This window comes from Nymphaea colorata, chromosome 4 (genome assembly GCF_008831285.2).
Source record: "Nymphaea colorata isolate Beijing-Zhang1983 chromosome 4, ASM883128v2, whole genome shotgun sequence".
In the NCBI taxonomy this organism is placed as follows: Eukaryota; Viridiplantae; Streptophyta; class Magnoliopsida; order Nymphaeales; family Nymphaeaceae; genus Nymphaea; species Nymphaea colorata.
The window spans coordinates 15,875,639-15,896,833 of NC_045141.1; the positions used below are offsets into that span (position 1 = coordinate 15,875,639).

General features: G+C 39.6%; 3 protein-coding genes across 4 annotated transcripts; 1 reads left to right on the forward strand and 2 right to left on the reverse strand.

The window, feature by feature from the left end:
- Positions 1-10,609: 10,609 nt before the first annotated feature.
- LOC116253189 (protein MIZU-KUSSEI 1-like) lies at positions 10,610-11,817 on the reverse strand. Its single transcript, XM_031627960.1, has 2 exons — positions 11,208-11,817; positions 10,610-10,620 (listed from the first exon to the last, which is right to left on the reverse strand). The coding sequence occupies exons 1-2, from the start codon at positions 11,815-11,817 to the stop codon at positions 10,610-10,612; spliced, it is 621 nt and encodes a 206-aa protein (XP_031483820.1).
- A 1,747-nt stretch (positions 11,818-13,564) lies between these two features.
- Positions 13,565-17,297, forward strand: LOC116252243 (non-symbiotic hemoglobin 1). Of its 2 annotated transcripts, none has more exons than XM_031626378.2 (5): positions 13,565-13,708; positions 14,290-14,414; positions 14,821-14,935; positions 15,652-15,768; positions 17,008-17,297. In XM_031626378.2, exons 2-5 carry the CDS (start codon positions 14,320-14,322, stop codon positions 17,146-17,148), a joined length of 468 nt encoding a protein of 155 aa, XP_031482238.1. In that variant the 5' UTR covers positions 13,565-13,708; positions 14,290-14,319; the 3' UTR covers positions 17,149-17,297. The 2 variants fall into 2 exon arrangements, with proteins under 2 accessions (XP_031482238.1, XP_031482240.1); XM_031626380.2 differs by having other exon boundaries at positions 13,621-13,708; positions 14,270-14,414.
- Positions 17,298-19,845: 2,548 nt separating this feature from the next.
- LOC116253346 (STS14 protein-like) lies at positions 19,846-20,607 on the reverse strand. Its single transcript, XM_031628122.2, has one exon. It carries the CDS (start codon positions 20,590-20,592, stop codon positions 20,017-20,019), a length of 576 nt encoding a protein of 191 aa, XP_031483982.1. The 5' UTR covers positions 20,593-20,607; the 3' UTR covers positions 19,846-20,016.
- Positions 20,608-21,195: the final 588 nt, after the last annotated feature.

Sequence of the window (21,195 nt, forward strand, 5' to 3'; positions counted from 1 at the left end):
TTACTTGGCCATGGTTCTCGAATGGGGACAAACAAGCCATGTTCTTGTTTTTTATTCTTTCGGATTCTATTTTAAAATCATATGTAGCGTCGGTGCCGTGACAGCCCAGCTTGCTTGGAATTTGGGGTCGCATTAGCAGAAAGAACTTTAAGAAATGAGAAAAAGATTACAAAACGAAAACTCAAGCAAAACTATGAGCAGCTGCAGAGAGCACTCAGTCGCTTCCAGTTGAGCCATTTGAAAAACGATCCACTGGGTTGAATCCATTCAGTTACTGATACTTAATTTATTCATCAGTTTACTCTTTGACCAAGATACCAACCATTCTTCTTCCAGTTCAATATGAATGATGAATCATTTCTGCTCTGCTTTCGTGATTATTTAGCAGATCTTCGTTCATCTTCTTATTGCGGTTAATGGTTTTTAGCCACAAATGATCAGATGGATTCAAAATTCAACTGTCTTAAGATCGGTGGAGAGAAGAAATCACTGAGAAGATTCAAAGAACTGCCAAAGTAACTTAGGACAAAATTGCAACATGGGTTCTGATTCTCCTGCCTGTCATTGTGGCCGCGATCCTCATGGTACTGGGATCGAAGCCTGCCAACCTGATGAATGCCACAGGTCTCTTCGTCCCCGTATTTTTTTCTCGAAGAGCGAACGTGATATCAATGATAATCTTGTCCCAGAATGAAAGAGTCAACAGAACATTAAAAACTTGATCATGCAGCGTCGTGTCAGAATTGATTACTCCAAAGTTGAACTCTAAATTATAGTTTATAATCATTTGGGACAAGTTCGAACTCAACCAGTTTTGAAATAGAGGGTTTAGTTACATGATATACGCCATAAAAATTATACATAAATAACAAGTGGAAACATGCAACGCACACACATATAAGAACATACCTTCTGGGTTTGGAGATCTAAATTGATGTATTTTCAAATTGGATTTGCAGCAAAGTTCTTCCATAAATAAATTATTTGTGTAGAAATAGAGGGATTCATATAAACGGTCGCTTTTTCTTAAAAGCGTGGATCAAGGTTAAATTTTGAAGCATCCCTTTTATGTTGCTTCACATAATCTTGGAAATGAGGATCACATTTTTATGGTTATAAGTTTCATGAAACAGTATCTTGAATTTTTACTTTAATTCGTAAATGTTTTTGACAGCTACTTCTGAAGCGTGATTTATTTAATGGGCAAGTTGAATAAAACTGGATTTGGATATTCTAAATATGTCAAAGTTATGAGATACCATTTAATTAGATATAACTAGGAAAAAACAAAAATTCTAAACCTATTGTCCTAATGATTTACATCCATGTTCACATTTAAGAGAGAGATTTTTTTGGGATTTGGCTATTCTAAAAATGTCAAAACGAGATACCATCTAATTGGACGTAAGTAGAAAAAAACAAAAAATTCTGAAACTGTTGTCCCAAGGATTTACATCCATGTTCACATTTAAGAAAGATAATTTTTTGGCATTTGGATATTCTAAATATGTATATGAGATTCAGATTAAGTTGGGCTGGAGATAACTCGAAAAACCAACTTTTCATATCTATATCCAAATGTTATAACCAGACAAATGTGTTACTTTTCTTCCTTTCTTCAGTAAAAATGTGTTACTTTCCCAAGCCATATGACTACCAAACTTTTAAAATGTAATGAAATAAAGTTCCTTTCCAGTAATTCAAAGATCTCAATCTTTTATTAAACCAACCATGATACATGTCAGACGTCAAAGATTTCAAGGTAAATTACAACATTTTATATATATGTTATTTGTAATCCTTCTTGACCGGTAAAGGCCCTAAAAATCAGTAGGTGGTGTAGTCCGTTAACGCCTATATCCCCTATTTTGTATCGAACCGCATCTCTTCTCTCCCACGAGATCTTATTTTAAATCCACCCAACCAGGCTGCTTTCTTTTTCCTTTTTCTATTGGAATACATAGAAAAATTAGTCAAGAACAAATGAACTTAAATGCACAAGTGAGTACCAACTTTTAAAGGTAATTCATAGAACTTGTCTCTGTTAGTCTAAATTCGTACAAGTGGTCTCAGTTAGTCCAGCTGCAACTAAACTACAGTTAAGTTGCAAATTTGAAAAATCTGCCCTTATATGTGCTATATTTGTGCTCACCAATCTTTCTCTACGATTTTCTCGCCAAACTAATATGCACGTACATAATAAGAAACGGTTTTCTGAGATCAACTTTCTCAGCTTGACAGCTGATTTGCAATTGTGAAACAATTAGGCAGTGATCTGCTATTATCTAAAAGCAAGTAGACGTCTTTTTTGTTCCAAATAAAATAAGACCTATATATGTTTTGCTTTTTTTTAATTGCATTCAGAACTCAAAGCCCGATGAAAGATACGGCCGTTTGCGCTGCTCCTGTTTCCCTTTGTCGTCACCCTCACGCCGCGACAGAAAAGGGCTTCCAATTTTTTAAATTTTATTCACGAAGATCTCAACCGTTGGATCCAATCGATGAAGGGACCGATTTCCTCCGACCAACCCTAATCCCCTCAAGCCACGAGGCATTGACTTTCACTGCCCCGGACCACGGGTCGGAGGTGGCACGGGACCCGGTTATGATATCGAGGAACCGGTCCAGCCAGTCTTTTGGTCCTGGATTTCGCCAGATCTGGATAATTTCCACATCTTCGGATGAGCGGGGGGATCTGGATCCTCAAGGACGGTACCGGGTCACGGCAACCCCCGGGTAAGAGCCTGGACTCTCTCGGGTCGGGTCGGGGCGGGCGTAGGCTGATAGGTCTCGTGGTTCGGTTGTCCTGGCGCCGGAGATGGCGGTCTAGGGTGGGGCGTCGAGTGATGGTTTCGATGTAAATTCGAGGGAAGCTGGGGGTTTCTTTCTGGGAGGGGGCGCCGGAAAGGAAAGCCTATGTGATAAATGACATATATGCCCCTCACAATTTTCCAATGACAACGACGTCCCCGCTCGTCTCTCGAGTATGGGTCCGGTCCGCTCGAGGGAGAATCTCGTTTCCGGATAATGACCTAAATACCCTCCGGTCTCAACCGGAAGCGACCGGGGCAGTAGGTGACTTGACGTAATTGGATTTGGTCTTGGGGTCAGATCAAAATCCAATTTGTTGGATCTGATTATCATAGTATTCAATATTTCATGAGTGATTAGTATCCCAATGAAATATCAAATTTCAATTATAAGACCACATGTCAAAATTCGAATCAAGATGACTATTCAAATTCAAATTTCCTATCATGGTCAGTTGAATAGATTCAAAAATTGAACCAGTAATCATATGTACATTTGATCTAGTTCAATCCCCACCATGTTGCTCCTCGAGGTTCCAAGAGAAGGACTTGCGAGTCCCTTTCAATAAAACAAACAAAATTGGTGAAAGTTGTTTGGGTGGGCCTGCAAGATGGACTCTTCTCAAAAACATGGCCGTATATTGGACCCATAATAGACAGCTTTGGACCCCATAAGGCTCAGTAACATTATGACTAGGTTCCAAGTCCTACTTTGGATCCCATAAGGCTCAGTTGAAGGTTGATAGATAACCTATGTTCCAAAGCAGTCCTGAACCCTAAGATTACAGTGCAACTCAGCGTTCAAAGTTAAGAACGTCACTTTAGTTCGAACCAAATCATACAGAACAAAGCCATCAATCTAGGAGTTAGTTTTCTGCTTCCAAAATTGAATCCAAGGTCGATTTTTATCTAATCTAGGAGTTTTTTGCTTCTATAATTGAATTCAAGGTCGATTTTTATCTATTCAACTATGTGAGTCACCTCTAAGTGATCGAATTTGCCTAGAAATCTAGGACAGTAAGGTTCAATCGAAGAACTTAACACATCATTTCCTGCCCATGCCCCGCAAGACAATACATTCTACATGTGCTACTTATGTTGATGAATATTTATGTGCCTTGGTCTGAATTTGGGCTGGACAGGATCTGGTATGAAATCTCATCAACCGACCCAATCAAAGAGTAATGATCAGATCCAATATGTATTTTAAATGCATTTCAGTTGCCGTCGATCATAGGATCTAAGTGGGTTTGCATCCTCATTCATGAAGGAACATCAATTCTACTGCAGCGTTGCCAAAGTTAGTGCTTCCAAGAGACCAACATCGTTGCATTATTTCAAAATAATTTGGCCATCTTATAAAGGACGTCTCGGATATATGAATCCGGCTTGCGATAAACTGGATCCCTTTCAAAAATGAAACCAAAAGGAACAAAAAAGGAAGACATGAAACCAAAAGGAAAAGGAAAAAGGAACAAAAAGAAAAAAAAAAAAAAAAAGGACCAGGTGAACGAAAGCGAGCTCGGAAAGAAGAAGAAGAAGAAGATGAGAAAAAGAAGCTCCTTATAGCAGCAGGTCGCACTCGCTGCCTTCCTTTTGCTTTAGACCACCTTTTCACAGTGCATGCGTGCGTGCATGTGTGTGGTGGATCGTAGTAAAGGAGAAGGAGAAAGGTGGTGGTGGTGCATGGTGGAGTGGACCAGAAACGGCGAGGAAGCGACAAGAGAAGGTTCGAGCGGAGATGGAACAAAGCAGGCAGTGGAAGAGAAGAAAGAGACAAGAGTCAGAGTCCAATCACATAAGCAAAACGGGAAAGCATCTTCCCTCTCACTCAGCACACTCTTGCCCCCTCCGTTCCTCGCTTCGAAGCCACACACAGGCACTGCCTCTCTCTTTCTCATCATATTCTCCACTGCCTCTCTCTCTTTTGCGCTTGCTCACAACTTTTTGCTTTTTCTGTAGAATAATAATTTGCACCACAACTCTCTTTCTCTCTCTAACCTGGTAAAGGAAAAGGTACCCATATGGCGACCAGATTAGGTTTTGGTGGTTGGTTTTTCTAGTAGCAACTTGCAGAGGGAGGAGAGCGCTTTACCATGGTCAAGCTCTGTTCTGATATTAGATAAAGAAGTGGGAAGTGTGGGAATTCAGAGCTTGTGTTCTTTCTCAAGGTCTTTTTTGTCGCCGGTTGGTGGTCGAAAAAGTTGACTAACTTGGTTTAAGAATCTTCAGATCCACTGTAATAAGTATTGATGGATAGCATGATATTTTAGTAGTTTACTTCAATTGTTTAGGGGCTTAGATCATCAAGATAGGTCCGGATTTGGGATCCTAGGTGATTGAGATTACTAAAATTTTAAATCTAAAGATAAAACATCCCTCCTTCCTTCTGATCTGGGATCTAAGATGTTCATTACATATTAAAGATATCAAAATCTCAGTCTTTATATGGTTGTAAAAATTCTACTTTGGGTTGCATGTAAAAGGAATTCCAGGTCCCCTTCGTATCTAAGGTTATGAAACATTAGGGTAGCTGTTAAAGGTCGAGATACCAACTCAAACTGTCATGAGATAAGTGGTGATCTGCCAAACTAATTTGTTGAGCATAAGCCATTCGAAGAAGTGTCATATCTCCTTTGCCGGTGAAATCTATTCCTCTTTTCATGAGATTCAATACAGAAGAAGCACCCATTAGAATCAAACTAATAATTGGGTTCTCGACAACCTGACCGCTATACTATGTCTCTCGAGGCTTCACCAAAATAATCATTTAGCCAATTCTCTTATGAACTCTTAAAAAATTCCAACAATCTTCAACATGAGTCTTTTTTTTTTTGCAATCAATGAGGCGTTACAGTGACAAATCTAACTTAGACTTGTGTTAAGCTGGAGAATAAGTCAAAGCCAAGCCAAGTGTGAGTCTACTGATGAGGGGAGTTTTATTATCAGTCAGGTAGAAGTCTTGGATTCGAAAAGTTTTTTTTTGCTTCCTGTTCCCCCAAAAGCAGAGCAGCAGCAAAGAATATTGTAAAGAAAGATAAAAAGGCACAAAATACGATTCAAATTTTGAAAAGGACTTGAGAAAAGCGAAGAAATAAATAAATATAAGAACGAACATATCTACCAACATACGCAATGAGTTACCCAACGAGTCGTATCTTGAGAACTTTAAATATTTATCTTAAAAAGTACACGCGGGGTTCACAAGATAAGGTAGGACTTAATTTATTCCGCTTCTTGCAAACAGGAGATTCTCCTGAACTCATGAGATTGCTGTTGGCTGTAAATCGTGCTTTAGGACCGCAGAGTGGGATCTGGATCCAAGCCACTGCTGCCAGTTTATCGGTTTAAACCAGATTCATGAAAATCAAAATTTGAATCAGTCATTCATTGGAATCATTGAAAATACATATAGTTTTTACACACGAATTCGTGTGAATTTTAAGCATTGCCAACACTGCATTTTGTTGTAGTTCGAACTTGTAAAAGTAAGAAGAGAAGAGTGTGTAAAAGGTGCATCATCGGTCGTTTAATTTTCGTGGATGTTACTCTTTAGACTGTAAACTGTGTGATTGCAACACTTTAGTTGAAGAGTATACTGTATCCCACTTAAATTCCGACTTAACTCATGACCTTGCCAGCAAGGAAAATGAGGGACGTTAAAGTCTTTTTCAGGCAGTAGATTGTTAACCTCCTTCTCACCCAAAAAAGCTAAATATTAAGGGCAGGTGTTGATAGTCTAACCTCCTTCTCACCCAAAAAAGCTAAATATTAAGGGCAGGTGTTGATAGTCTTGCATTTGAGTGCTTCAGGATTTGAGAACCGTAGATTTAAGATCAGACCCTCTCCCTCCAATCTTGAATTCAACCTTCCTTCCAATACAAAGAAGTAAACTAATGTTCTTAAGCATGGATCTAAGTTTGATTAACAATGGATTTTGACATGGTTCTATTGTTATATCAGCAAAAAGATGCCATGTCACTTCCATAGTTCTATATCATATCCATGGATTTCAAATTTGGAATAACCAAACACCTCTTGAAAGAAAAAGACAATTGCTTTTGCCAAAAAAGAAATCTTTGTGATCTTCTCTACTTAATGAATGGAGAAGCCCGTTTTGAAATCATCACCCCGAGTATATGTCTCAATAAAAATCACACAAGGCAGTTTAATATGATAGAAACTTCTGGTAAAATGGTAAAATGTCTATCCGTAATCTAAAAGATAAAGTACATTACATAGTAAGCTTCAGATTAAAGATTGACGGCTTACCCATTTAGTGACTTTGGCACTGGTCATTTCCAAAAATGGGTACTATCATGTAGGGTGAATTAGATATGTTGGCATTCTAGATATGCTTGTCTTTTCAAAGCGGGATCATCCGAAAGACAATACTACACTATTAACGTATCAACCGATCTAACATATATTAAACCAACTTATATGTTTCATGTGAAATAATTTTGAAAAAGCATGTAGCTGCGGACAATAAAGATTATTTGATCGATAATATGGTTATTGAAGGTTGTGTCAATATCGATGTTGATGATAGTAACGCTGATGACCTTGATGTGCCGAAGAAGAAGCAATAAGACCCTTTTTCTTTTTCTTTGTTCATGTTCGACTTAAGAAGGATCAAGTGAAACGCGTTGGCCAAGGGAATGGTTTTCTTGTTAGAATGTGCACGTTGTTTCGGGACCAAAGTTTAGGGAAGCGCGTACATTGTCTCAAGATTGATGGTAGTGAAATTTGAATTACAAGTTTATTGACATAACTCGAAAAGCTTGTTTAAAAATATTGTATTTTTTTAACTCAACTCTGCCATAAGAGTTAGTGTTTTTTGACCTCCAAACGGGTATTAAACAAATGCCCATTTGCGAAAGCACACTCAACATCTCAAGAAAAATAATAAAGAAAAAAAAAACTTCTGTTTGATTTGCTAATTTTCTCTTATAAAATGCTTTGGAAAACTAGGCCTGGTGACCAAACAGTGATAAACCCAACGAGTTGGTAGGCTGGGGTAGGGATGACCTGCTTCAAAGAAATAGGATATGGATAAAAATTTACATTCCGATTAGAAGATCGGATCATATCCGGATTTAAGAAATGACATTCAGTGACATTCAGACTGATTTTAAATAAATATCCTATACCCAATGTCCGTATATTTTGAATGCCAATTCTTAACATTTCAGAATGTGGTTTGGATTTGGTTTCAAAATCCAATTCAGATTCAAATTTAGATATCACATAAATTCTTTTACTTCATTTATATTCAAATCCAAATTTAAATCCAAGTACAGGAATATATAAAAAAAACAGATATAGTAAAGAGTATATCTGGTTCAAATACAGTAGGTTGACATACTGAGGCTCGGACAATGTGTGCATCACATGATTTCATATCTGATAATTGGATGCCTAAGCCCAAATATGACGTGAATTCAACGTATTGCAGTTTCTCACATCGATCGGCTTTGAGAAATTCAGCAGGTGAAGAAGACACATATAGGATCTTCATGTTGCTAAATTTCCTTTGTTAGGAGGTTCTCTTTGTTGCAACTCATTCACATTTATAGAGAAGGCTTCTTCCCATGAAAGGGTTCCTTCTTAAGGAGGTGTTTGCTCGAAACACCTTTTTCATATGAAAGTTACCAAATCAACTGTTTTAAGACTAAAGTCTTTAGTCCAGTTTAGATACACAGTGGTGTATTTGGCTGGCTCATTGAGGTGGGCACGAGGAAAATAAGGAAGAGATCTGTCATTCTAGAGAGCCAGTAGCGGAGCTCTATATAAGCTGGCGTGGGCAGTTGCCCATACCAACAACAAATTTTTTATTATTTTTACATATTTTTACGTAGATTTTGTGTAATTATTTACTTATTTATATATGTTGTTGCCCTTCAGAAATGAGAATTTCTATAAGAGTGCCCCATAGCCAAAAAATTCTGGCTCCGCCACTATAGAGAGCTATGTTTGGATGGTGTCATTGGTAAGAAGGTGACTAAACCATATTGGAGCCACATGTAGCTTGGCATGTTGGAGCCACATGTTGGGGTCACCGTTAAAGGAAGCAAGGGCGGAGTTAGGAATTTTTTGTTGCAGGAGCCAAACTATTATTTCAAAACTTTAACAGGAGTGAAATTGTAAATTTTCAAATTTTGTATGTAAGTTATACTAAGATTTATAAACAAAATTTTTATTTTCTAAAAAATTGAGGAGAGGCCATGGCCCCTACCAACCTCCTCTTACCTCGACCATTGAGAGGAAGTGATCCATGTTGGGGACACTGATTTAGGGGTTATGTGTCTTCCATAGGTATTATTTAGCAAATGAATATTTTATGAATGTTCCATTGAATCTGCCTTGATAGGCTTCACTACGTTATATATCTAAGTGGCAGCAAAAAAAAAAAAAAGGTACCAAGCAAGAAAAACAAAGGTGTTAGCCCTAGAATGGATCTTACTGAGCTTCTTGGTGAAATTGTTGGTGAAAGGTGCATATGAATTGAATTAACAGTAAGACTTAATCTTAATCTAATAGGAAAGCAGGGCGGGGGCAGTTTCATGGAGACCTAGTTTTAGTGTTTCATGAATCTGCTGCAATCTTTGGAGTAGGTTCATGAAACGCTCACTTAGTCTTCCAAATGCCAAACAGCCCCTTAGAAGCCGTTTGACGCTAATAACAAATTCTTACTGTAACAATTTGTTAAGAGCGCCAAAGAACTCTTTAAGTTTTCAATGTTCCTCCTTGTAATTACAACTATTGGATCTTGTTCCAACTGGGGTACTTTGTCCTCTTGATGTTCTTTCCTATCTCCAGGAGCTTGATGAGCAGTGAGCCAAAGGCTTGTTTTGTTTGAATTGTACGTTAACATGCTTTCATTTCTCTCTTACTGTTTTTCAGGTGAACTAGTTAACGTGCTTGGGCAAGACTAAGATCGCATTTAATGGTACGCCATTGCTTCACATAAAGGAAGTGGTGAAATGCTTATTTTCATATTGATACTTCGGGGTAAACTTGTTTGCTTACATATTGATATCTCTTAAAAATTTTTAAATTTTATAACTAGTGCCTCTTTCTTAATGAGAATTTTCTTGTTCTGTCCTTGCAGCTAGGTGTGTGTGCACCATTTTGGCTAGATTTTTCGTGAAGATGTTCAATTTTAGTTCACAAAAAAATCAAACATGAAGCCCCAACAGGCTTACCTTCTTTATCTATTTATATAAAAAAAATGCACTATAAAATTTATGAACTAATCTATCTAAGTAAAGTCACGCTGACCAACCAGTTTAAGTCCGAGTCATGGGTTTGCAAACTGTGGTATCAAACACTTCTTATAAGGAATGCCGATCAAAAGGGACATCTTGTCCCAGTTGTCACTTGCCACTCTCTCCCTCTTGTTAAGAATACAAATGTAAAAGAAATGAATAGAAGATCATAATAAACGTTAGTTTTGAAATCAAATTGTCAAAGCTGCTGATACGGCGAATCAGCCAATTCGGCGTTTCGGTTATAAAGCAGTTGTGAATTTAAAAATATAAAAATATTTTTGTAGAAAAATAAAATTTGAAAACAGATAAAAATTAATTAAAATGAAAACTTTTGACATATTTTTAAATAATTTAAAAATGAATCAATGAGTCAAGCCGGTTTGCGACGACTTCGATTTGAATTGGCCAATTCACGCGGATTCAACCCGCTTTTTGAGAAGCAAAAGACCTTAAGGGATCACGATACCACTTTTATGTTCTATCTTATTATTTTTTCCATTATCTTATTAATTTATCGAGCTTCTATCACTGAGATCCTGGAAAAGAATAAAAGAAAAAAAAAATCTAATAATTGAATTACAAGTAGAATTTTTTGTAAACTAATCCCTGCTTTATGCACTATGGCACAAAGTTTGAGCTGATTTGTGAAACCATAACAAAGACAAGCACTACTTTGGAATGACTAAAGTCCGTAAACCCTTACAAGGAAGCCTATGGATGACATGCCAAAGAGACGATAAACAACCTCCAACGACCTCATCTTTATCACGTTATCAGCATTAGTTTTTAGTTTATCCACAATATTGCCAGAAAAAAAGAAAGAAATTTTTTGAAAAGAAAACCACTTTATGTATCATCAATCGAGCTGCCGGAATCCGGCAATGCATGTGGTTTTCATAGAATTCCGGCAATCGACAACAGCCATAAAATTCAGATACTTAGTGACCGAGAAAAAAAATAAGTATTTTTGTTTTGTTTGGAAAGTAGTAGCGATTTGAATGTCATCCTTATTGGTATCATGAAGAAGATGTAAACTAAGAATGAGATGAAAAAAATCATAACATGATAATTAAACGTTATTGCCTTATCATGAAAATGCTCAGCTCCTGACCCGTGGACCCACCTGGGTTGATCATGTGAAACGACTCGGAATCAGCTGAACCCACCACTCTCGAAAAATTGGCTCGGAGGTAGACGAAGGGATCGTCTTCAGACTCTTTCTTGCCGGGAAGCATGCCGGCGCCGGCAGACACCGGCTCCATCGACTTGAGCACCATGTCGTCGTCCTCCGCCGCCTTCTTGCTCTCCGCGAACCCAATCCTCCGGCCGTTGCAGAAGGCGGTCCAGACCGGTACGCTCCACAGTGAGCAACCCGAGTCGGTTCGGTTGCACCCCAGGACGAGCCTCACTATCCCGTCCTGCATCTCCACGGCGAGGTAGCTCGTCAGCACCGGCAGCTCGAGGATCATCCTAGGGCAGGCCTTCGGGTGTTCCTGCAAGCAGAAGCTCACGCGCTTGGTCCGCCGGCCGTAGAAGGTGCCGGTGAATAGGGCACCGCCGGAGGCGGCCGTGGAAGTTACAGGTTCGACCGTGGGGAGCGGCAGCACGGCCGGGCAGGTGCAGTTGGGCAAGAGGGCATGGACGACGCGGCGTAATAAGCGCCGCCACTGTGGCTCTCCGTAGAGGCGGACGAGCGGCGAACGTCTGCCGGCGACTCTCTTGGCGTCGGCCATCATTGCCCGATCAGAGTCCTTTCCAACCACACTGGCTGACTCCCGCCGCCAACGTCGCTTTCAGTTTTGAAGGAAGAAGGAACGTTCCTTGTTTCACGCGTCATTTTGAAACTATCCTCTATCTGAAGCAGCTTGTATAAAGATCCCAAAACATGAAATGAACAAAAATAATTACAAAATCAAACCACATTAGTTTTGATAACTAAGAGGCTGAACATGGACTGCAGTCATTTTCTTTTCCAGTGTTGTTGGGATTAGGCCGCCGGCCGCCGGCCGGCCTGACCGGATGTCCGGCCCGTCACGGCATCTGCTAACTGATTTGGTCCCCATGGTGGCCCGAATGTTATCAAATCCAAGTCCGGACCTCAAAAATTGACTTTTCAAGGACAGGATCCGGACGTCAAGTTTTCTTTGCCTTATCTTTGATCTCAACCCGATTCACCCTGGCGTGTGGTCTCCAAACTCTTTTCCTGCCATAAACGTCTCTTCCCCCATTGAAGGGGCACTCTGCTCCTGCACGAAACCTGTAGCTGCCTACCTCGCCCATGGTATTATTTCGAGTCCCTATCTCTCCAGCGCAACCCATCGGGTACACTGAACGATCCAATCTCCATTAAATTTTTTCATTTTCTTCTCCTATTATAATAAAAATTATGCATGTTTGGCCACTCATGAGATCCTAAGATTCATGGGTTTCTGACTTTAAGTCCATGATTTTTAATATGTAGGTTAGATCATGAGTTTATTTAACAGAAGATCTTATGCACCTTTATTGAATCTTAAATCTGAGAATATCAAACCAACTTAGATGGATTTTTGTGCCCATTCATATTTAATATGGTTTTGCATGCTGTTCTATTAACAGTTTGATAGACAGACATGTTAAAATTAAATAATGTTAATGCCCGACTGTCTTTTCTTTGGTAATTAAAATAAGAAAACCCAATCACTGGTTATAGATACATGATGGGCACAGATATGTGTCTACATGAAGTAAAAGCAATATTAAGATGGCATCATGTTCTTAATGGTCGGACATCATAAGAACATGTGTTGTATTTTTTTGGAATATATACCCAGATAACACATAACTCAAAAGCAAAATATTTACGTTTGATAAAACATGATATGGTTAGAGATGTTGTTTCCAAATTCTAAAAATCAAATGATGGACATCATTTTGGAGTACGAACAGAACGTTCTCAATGGAGAACAAAAGTATGATAGAACACAATGTTCTTCTTACCAAATGTTTATAATACAAAACCTTTTACACTAATCTACGGTGATCTCACTGTTTGTTTTAAATAATGGATTTCATGCAAGATCCCCCTCGGATTGTGATTTTGTTTAAGGAAAAGACATCGGACGAGAGCGGATTAGAGAATTTTGGTGACGTAGCTCCAAAAAGTATCATTGTGGGCTCTATCTAAACAGCTTTTAGATCCAAAATACTGGGGACAGACGACCGCAAGTGAGTTTCGGATCGATTTTTGACCCGATCAAGCTACAAATCTCATTCTCGCAACGATCTCATCTCGCACAGCACAGAACAACCAAGCGGCGGTAATGGATTTTGGATTGGACTCTTGACTTGTGTTTCCACTGGACATTTCCAGATCCAAACTGGAAAACTTCGGATTCGGAATGGGTCTAGCTGAGATGTCTACAGTTTCCGCCCCCGGTATTTATTATTTAATTTAGAGAGTGCTGCTGTCTCTCTCGTGGCCTTTGGAGACCCCGAAAGGTCGATTTCTTTCCTCCTGCTTTCCCTATTTAAGTCTTCCGCCACTTCTCACCCAATCCATTCCAAGCTTTTTCCTACTCCTCTTTTGTCATCATCTCCCTCATTATTGGAGTTTCGGCAAAACACCTTCTGAAAGTTAGTCCGGTATGTAGATATACTCCATATTCGATATGCTCATGAGCTCCCTTTTTTTACTTATTTCTCTCCTCTGTTCTTAGCTTTCATAAGTTTGTTTATTCTCGAAATATGCAAAACAAATCCACAAAGAATGATGAGCATGATGTATTCCAAATTTAAATTTGATACTATTTTTTACTTAAATATTAAATTTTTTTCATATCGGATTTTTTTAATCAAACTATTCAAATCAAATATATTGACATCCTTATTGAAGCAAGTATCCCACGTATCTCACGTGGGCCATTGCATCCTTATTCAAGCAAGTATCCCACGTACCTCACGTGGGCCATTGCCCTCACCAGCTTGCAATATTTATACATCTCTTTAATTTTTATTTATTTATATAGAAATGCCCCTATTTAAGCTATTAGTACCTTTTAACTAGAAATTTCTGGTCGTCTTGATTACTTTGAATTAAAAAAAAAAAAAAAAAAAAAACTCTCTTACCCCACCTACCCAGCTTTGGCTCATAATTGTAAACCTCCTTATTAATCCATATTGGAACTTGACTCCTGGCTAACTAAGGTGGGCGTGCTGGTGTGCAGAAGGAAGAAGCAAGAACCCAAAACTTTGAAATGGCGTTCTCAGCAGAGCAGGAGGCTTTGGTGGTCGAGTCGTGGGCAGTGTTGAAGAAGGATGCGGCTGCACATGGGATGAAGTTCTTCACAAAGTGGGTTCGCCTTCTCTCTCCCTCTCTCAGCTTCTTTGCCATTCTTTCTTGCTTTTTAACCGATGAGCTGGTTGGTTTGGTCAAGCGAGTCCCCTTTGGCTCGCGCCGCATAATGAAGCGATTATGTTTGTAAATTGTCCGATCTGAGAAAACCAAATATGTGGAAGGCAGAGTCGGAATTGTGTCCTGTTTCAGTAAGATGGCTAAAAAAATGTGAAAGCTCTCTTATGAAGCTGGTGCAGATTGGTAAGTTGGAGTTGTCAAGGCTCTTATTCTTGAGACCTGTTCCTTACAGTCATTTGTAGGCGGAGTCATTGGCCAGGTGACCTGCTTAGGCATTGCTTCCTGCAAATCACTGTTCTATCTTATGGCGTTATACTGACATGAGAGGTGATGATGATGACAGGATATTCGAGATAGCGCCATCTGCAAAGCGGCTGTTCTCATTCCTGCGTGACTCGAATGTGCCACTTGAGCAGAACCCTAAGCTCAAAACTCACGCCTTCTCTGTATTTGCAATGGTATTATGACCAACCGCCCCTCTCTCTCGCTTATTTTGATTCCTCTGGTGTACCAGAACTCTAAATGTGAAGGCCACCCGATAAACTTTACATGGCGAATGTTTAAGAAACGCATAAGCTAGAGCGTTAGGCCTTTTGGTAACTGAGTATTTTGCAGTATGCTTGAAATTCCAAGTTCAAACATTCATTTGACTACTATTTTGGAGATCTTATGTGTTTGGTTACAAGACATGTTATTTTGGAGATCTTATGTGTTTGGTTACAAGACATGTATGTCGTTGGACTTGCCCATTTGGAAAAGTATCTTACTTTTAATCCATCTTATGTTCATAAGGTTTCATTCTGTTGTACGCAATTCACATATTGATAATTTATGAACATTTTATTATTCTCTATATTGAAGGGGGGCTGAATCTTTGTTTATATGGATAAACCAAGGCAACTTTAAAGCTAGTTTTAACTCTTGATTCTTGAATTCGCGAAGTAAATTGTGATTAAGAACTACATTCTTTTTTTGTATACAAATGCGTTTATTAGTTGAAGCATTTGTTTGCAGCTCGATGATCTGTTTATGGTATGGCTTCGTCAAACCTGAACGTCCTTAGCTTTTTATTTCAGTTCTTTATGCACATTACACATACAAACTTGCGTGCACGTATGTGTGTTTGTGTGTATGTGTGTTTATATGCTCGCACGCTAATGGGATATGTTTGCAGACATGCGAGTGTGCAGTCCAACTTCGGAAAGCAGGGAAAGTAACAGTGAGAGAATCAAGCATAAAACACCTTGGTGTTAAACACTTCCAATATGGAGTGGTCGACGAACACTTTGATGTAAGCCGTGGATCCTACCTCTTATCACTTTGTTTTATCCTTTTTAAGAAGCGCCAGCATTTACAGTGTGATTTTTAGTTTGTTGAAAATATAATCCTGCTTGGACCTTTTAAGCAAACAATTAGCTGATTAATCTGCTTGAAGAAAATAGCTGTGTCTTCTTTTATTTGTTACGTTTCTTTCATAACATATCTTTGTATTTGGCTAATGTAAACAGCAAAAGCCTTTCAGGTTGGAAATGGTGCATCTGCAACTTGCTTCTGTTAAGCAAAGTTGCTTTCCTTTCATAAGAAATTTCATATTGTTGATTTTTTTGCATTGTATAACGTTTGGTCCTTCAAATTTTTGTCCTTAAGACTGCTTTTATCGTTCCACACTTGTGGCTTTTGATTGTGAGTTTCTTCATTTTCAAGGTGGTACTGATATTAACAACTGTAATTGCCGAACTGCTAAATACATCTCAAAATTTGGAAGTTTGGCTTCATGTCATAATGCCGATTTCGACGGCCTTGCAGCTATTCTCCTCAACAATGGTTTTGCATATAATCTTTTATGACATTATCAGTTTAGTCAATTTTAGTAACTTCCTGGAACAAGTATTCAATTCATGAAGTAAAGAATCAAGAGCAGGGAGATGCCGTTGAAAAACCTTTCTGCTTTTCCACATAGCATAGGGAGTTCGCTTCTGAGAAGTTTTTAGATTAGAGGCCTATAGTTGCTCATCAATTTAAGTGTTTCGACAACTTTTTTAAAAAAGAAAAAGATTGTAAATTGACGAGTAAGTTGAATTCCTGATGCTTAGCTGCAGTATTCTGAACCAAAAAGTGAGAACATACACCAGCAAGTGCGACTATTATGACATAAAGGATGGTCTCCTCCTTTGGAATATCTATGAAGGAAGAAGTAGAGCTAGGAACTGCAGAAGTGTCTTTCTTTTCCATCATGTCATCTTTTCTGGCCATGATTAAAGCCGGTGTGCAATAAAAAGGTTCTGATAATAGGAAGGCAATTGAAGTAAAATCATATTGATTGATGGTATTTGGAGTTAAGAAACATCACAGGAAGCATGAAAGTTGCAACAGAATCTAGCTTCCTTTTTCTGGTTTGCATGCTATCTCATTCATTTCTGATTCATCTCCCTCTCTCTAAACATACAACTCTGTTTGTTTGGTGCTTGTAATCATTTCCATTTCTTTCTCCTCTTCTGTAGAGATGTCCTGATCTATCTTGGATGTGCAGGTTGCCAAGTATGCTCTGCTGGAGACAATAAAGGAAGGAATCCCTGAGATGTGGTCTGCGGATATGAAGAATGCGTGGGGAGAGGCTTTTGATCAGCTTGCCTCTGCCATCAAAGCAGAGATGAAACCTGCTTCAGCATAAAGCTTTTTCGCCTGTTTAATTAGAACGGGATCTCATTTAAAGTTTCAGTTCACACATTTATCTAAAAAATTATGTTACCCTATCTGCTTTGGCTTGTCTATCTACGAGTTCTCAAGTAAACTGTTCCTGAATTAATCCTTTCTCTTCTACTACAAGGTCTTTATCTTCTCTCGGTTTCCAATTTGTAATCGACACGTAGAATAAGACTTGAATTCTTCATATTTGCTGTTTTCTTTCGGGTAACACTAACACCGCGCAGATGTAATCTTCTCGAACCAAAACTTGTAAATTCACTCTCAATCGAATTACTTAGGCATATATAAGTTCTCATGGCATACAAAGTTTGGGAAAATGAACCCCACAAAACTAGTACACAGAAAAGGGAGTTTGCAGTGGGCAGTCCAATCTTTGCTATCTGCACATTTCAGCAAGAACCACAAGTGAACATCAACTGCACGTCCTTCTAAAAGGAATTTAACATTTTGAAAACAACACTGCCTCTGCTAATAATTGCTGCCCACTTCTGCTCATGATACCTGATCTTCTGCTGCGCAAGTGTTGGTCCTGGCCTGATCCAAACTGAAATTTAAGCTTACAAGCACCTGATCCAAACTGAAAAATTAAGCTCTCAAGCAACGGGCCTACAAATGTGTCAGATTCAAGAAGAGAGTCTTGCAATTTTTGGTTGTTCTCAATCCCATGCACACAACTTTGTCCATATCAGATCTGTGAATTTAGCTGATCCATTATCGACTTGTCTGTGTCTATTGTATAAACTTTTAAGAGGGCATTTGATAGCCTCAAATTTGGGACCCCCAAGATTTGAGACCCGTTGATCTGACAAATTTTCGATGAAAAAAACCAAAATAAGGGTCTTAAATGTGGATCTAAGATAGTTTGATGAACCATAGATTTTGCCATATCAGCAGCAACATACCACATGGTCAGATCCACATCAGATGCTTGGATTTAAAGTCCAGAGTAATCAAACACCTCCTAAAGGGCAAGAGAGACCGCTTGAAGAATAGGAGATCTCGTTCCGCTGGTTGAATCTGTTCTATCCAATGTTGGGAAGCTCGCTTTGAATTGATCGGCTGATTCGGATTCAATTAATGAGAATTCAATGCACCATGTATCAGACATTACATTTTCTTGTTATTTGTTAAATTTTTTATAAAGTTTTGATAATTTTATTACTATTTAGATTTTCTTTTTATTTCTAAAAGGTATAATGAAGTCTTTTTGCCAATTCGTACCTGACTCGAACGAATAGATGATGAATCGGCATCATGGCTGGTTATACCTATAGATAGATGTTTCAACTACCCAACTTGGCACCACATAATTGATTGAATAAGAAACTCTGAAATTCTTCTCAACTTTAGCAAATGCAACACATGCAATATTTGTCAATTTCTGGAATCAAATTTGTGGAACTGAATCAACATCTGATAATACTTAAATCCTTTTTAAATACATTGATTTTGGGGTTTTGTTTGACTCTTTTAAAAGCTGAGGTTCGAGTCTGTCTTGAAGTGGTCACTGTCATGTCCTAATGGGTTATGTATTTGAACAGTAAAAGGTTTCAAAACACTTTATGTGAAAACGTAACGGAACATACACAAAAGAGCCAATGACCTTTCTTAGGAACGATGGATTTCTTAACGACGATGGAATGAACCATTTACCCTTTAAAAAAAAAATATGAAAGATGGTGAAAATAATATCGATGAACTGAAAACAGTTCAATTGGCACCTGAATTCAAGTCATAAAACCAATTCATTCAGATCCTCCAAAATCTTAGAGTTGAACCCAAGTCCAAGGAATGCCAAGGGGTCTAATCTCTACATCCTTCCACCGTTTTTATCTGGGATAGACGGGGAAAGGGATATTATATTTTCCGATGAGGATGATAGTTTTAAGATGAATCAGATCTGGCCAAATGACATATCCCCTAATCCGATTCAGATCTGGACATGGACCTGAAATTATAAGACCGAATCTGGACTTAACAGGCATAAGATCTGATTATTGCACATCGCTCGTTGGATCTCAAACCCACTTTTGGATTTTGGATTCAGTTAGGCAATCACATGTTTCCAAGTTCAATGGTTTATGCATGCGTCGGAACACACTAGTTCTAGTCATCTCACATTCTCACAAAGAGGCGAGAGGAAGAGACAAATGCAACAGCCTGAGAGTTACGTGGGAAGAACTGAACCGGCAAGTAGTTTGAGTTTTGGGAAGGGAGATCAAATGGGAGCTTGGGTTATGTGCAGAAGCGACCTGCTTCAAACTCCACAGTACAGCCGCCTTGATTCACTACACTAGTTTGTCGTCAAACGAGGCTGCTCTCTCTATTTTCCGGCAGCCGGAAGTCACTTCTGACTTGGGCCAAACAAATGCCCTCCATCCCTCTGGATGGGCTCTGCTTCGTCAGATGGGACAGAGAGGATAAAAACTCTCTGAGACGAGCGAGGCGAGGAAGATGATCTCCCTCTGTGTCTCCCGACACGAGGCACGTGACTCTTGCAGTCTCCCTGCTACTGCACGGACCCCAGAGTCTTAGATGCCCATCCAAAATACCCCGCCATTAATTAAGACTCACTCCATTCTACCAAAGTTTAAATCCCAAACCTTCCTTGTTACTGCTATTTTGCATACTCATGCGCACAGGCAGATGCTTATAGACGGAATTCTTTCTTAGAAGGTAAGACGTAGATATAAAGATGACGCAAAAGCAACACATAGATGTTGAAGAAGAAGTTGGCCTTCGTTGCCACAATCACCATCTCCTTCTTCTTCTTGGAAAAAAGAAAAAAGACAGAAAAGAAAGAGGAAGATGGAGATCAATGGGTAGGTAGCAGCTAATAGGGACGCTCTCCCTGGAAGTTACCGGGAGGGTCATAGTAACAGATAGTGAGGGTGATGTCACCCTGGTCGCAGCTCGCCTGGCCACAGCCCAGACTCGCCGTCTTCCTCCACACCACCTGGGTGTACACCCCGCACTGGTGGCCGCCAGCACAGGAGTTGTTGGCGTAGTTGTAATAGGCCTTCTGCGCTACCCACGTCTCCACCGCCTCCCTCGCGCTCATCGGCCGCCCCTTCCCCCAGCACTCGTTCTCCCCGTACGGCGTCGTCGTCGACCCCGCCAGCTCGCAGTGCTTGTAGTTCCGCTGCAGCCTGGCGAACCGACTCGCGGCCGCCGCCAGCGCCGAGCTCCACTGTAGCGGCCCCACCCCCACCGCCGCTCGCGCCAGGTTGTGGACCTCCAGGTAGTCGGCCGTCGAGTTGGGGTTAGTAGCGCTCGCCGCCGTCGGCCGCCGGGCGGGGGGGAGCTCCGCCACCAGGCTGCGGCCGGGCTTGGAGGCCATGGCCGGGATCGACCACAGGAAAAGAAGCGTAGCAGCCAGACGTGACACGGTGAAGAAGCGTCTCGCCATTTCTCTCTCTTAACTCCTCCCTGGTTATCTCCACTCATAGTTATATATGGATGTGCGAGTGAAAAATAAAAAGAAAAAGCACTTTTTTATTATGGGTCGCGTCTTCTTTAATAATTTCAGAAACTGGTCGTACGTTCTTCAATTTTTTCTTTAACGTCGGCACAAATTTTACTGACAAATCTCTGGTAATTAATGGCCTTTTAACTAAAGGTAAGCAATTGGTCATTGCCATGACAGATCTTTAATGGCGGGTGCGACCTGTCTCTCCCATCGGAGTTTGCCAATCTTACAAGGAAATTCAGAGCTCAGTCCAAACCCTCTGTAAATCACTACGTAATAAGAAAATTTTCCTAGAATGATTGATGATATCCCGAATATGTGTTTCAATAATCAATGTTCTTCTTCTCATGTATCTTATAAAGGAACGTTTGTTTCACTGTCATCAGAGGATGGAAGCGAGCTGCTGGATGAGTGGTCGTGAGTTTGTCAACTTGTTTGAGGAGAATTTCGCACTTTATTATATTATTCTAACATTAAGAACAGTTGTTTAAGAGTTTATGCAAAAATCGAGAGCCTTTGAAAAGTTAGGCAGACATATTTTAA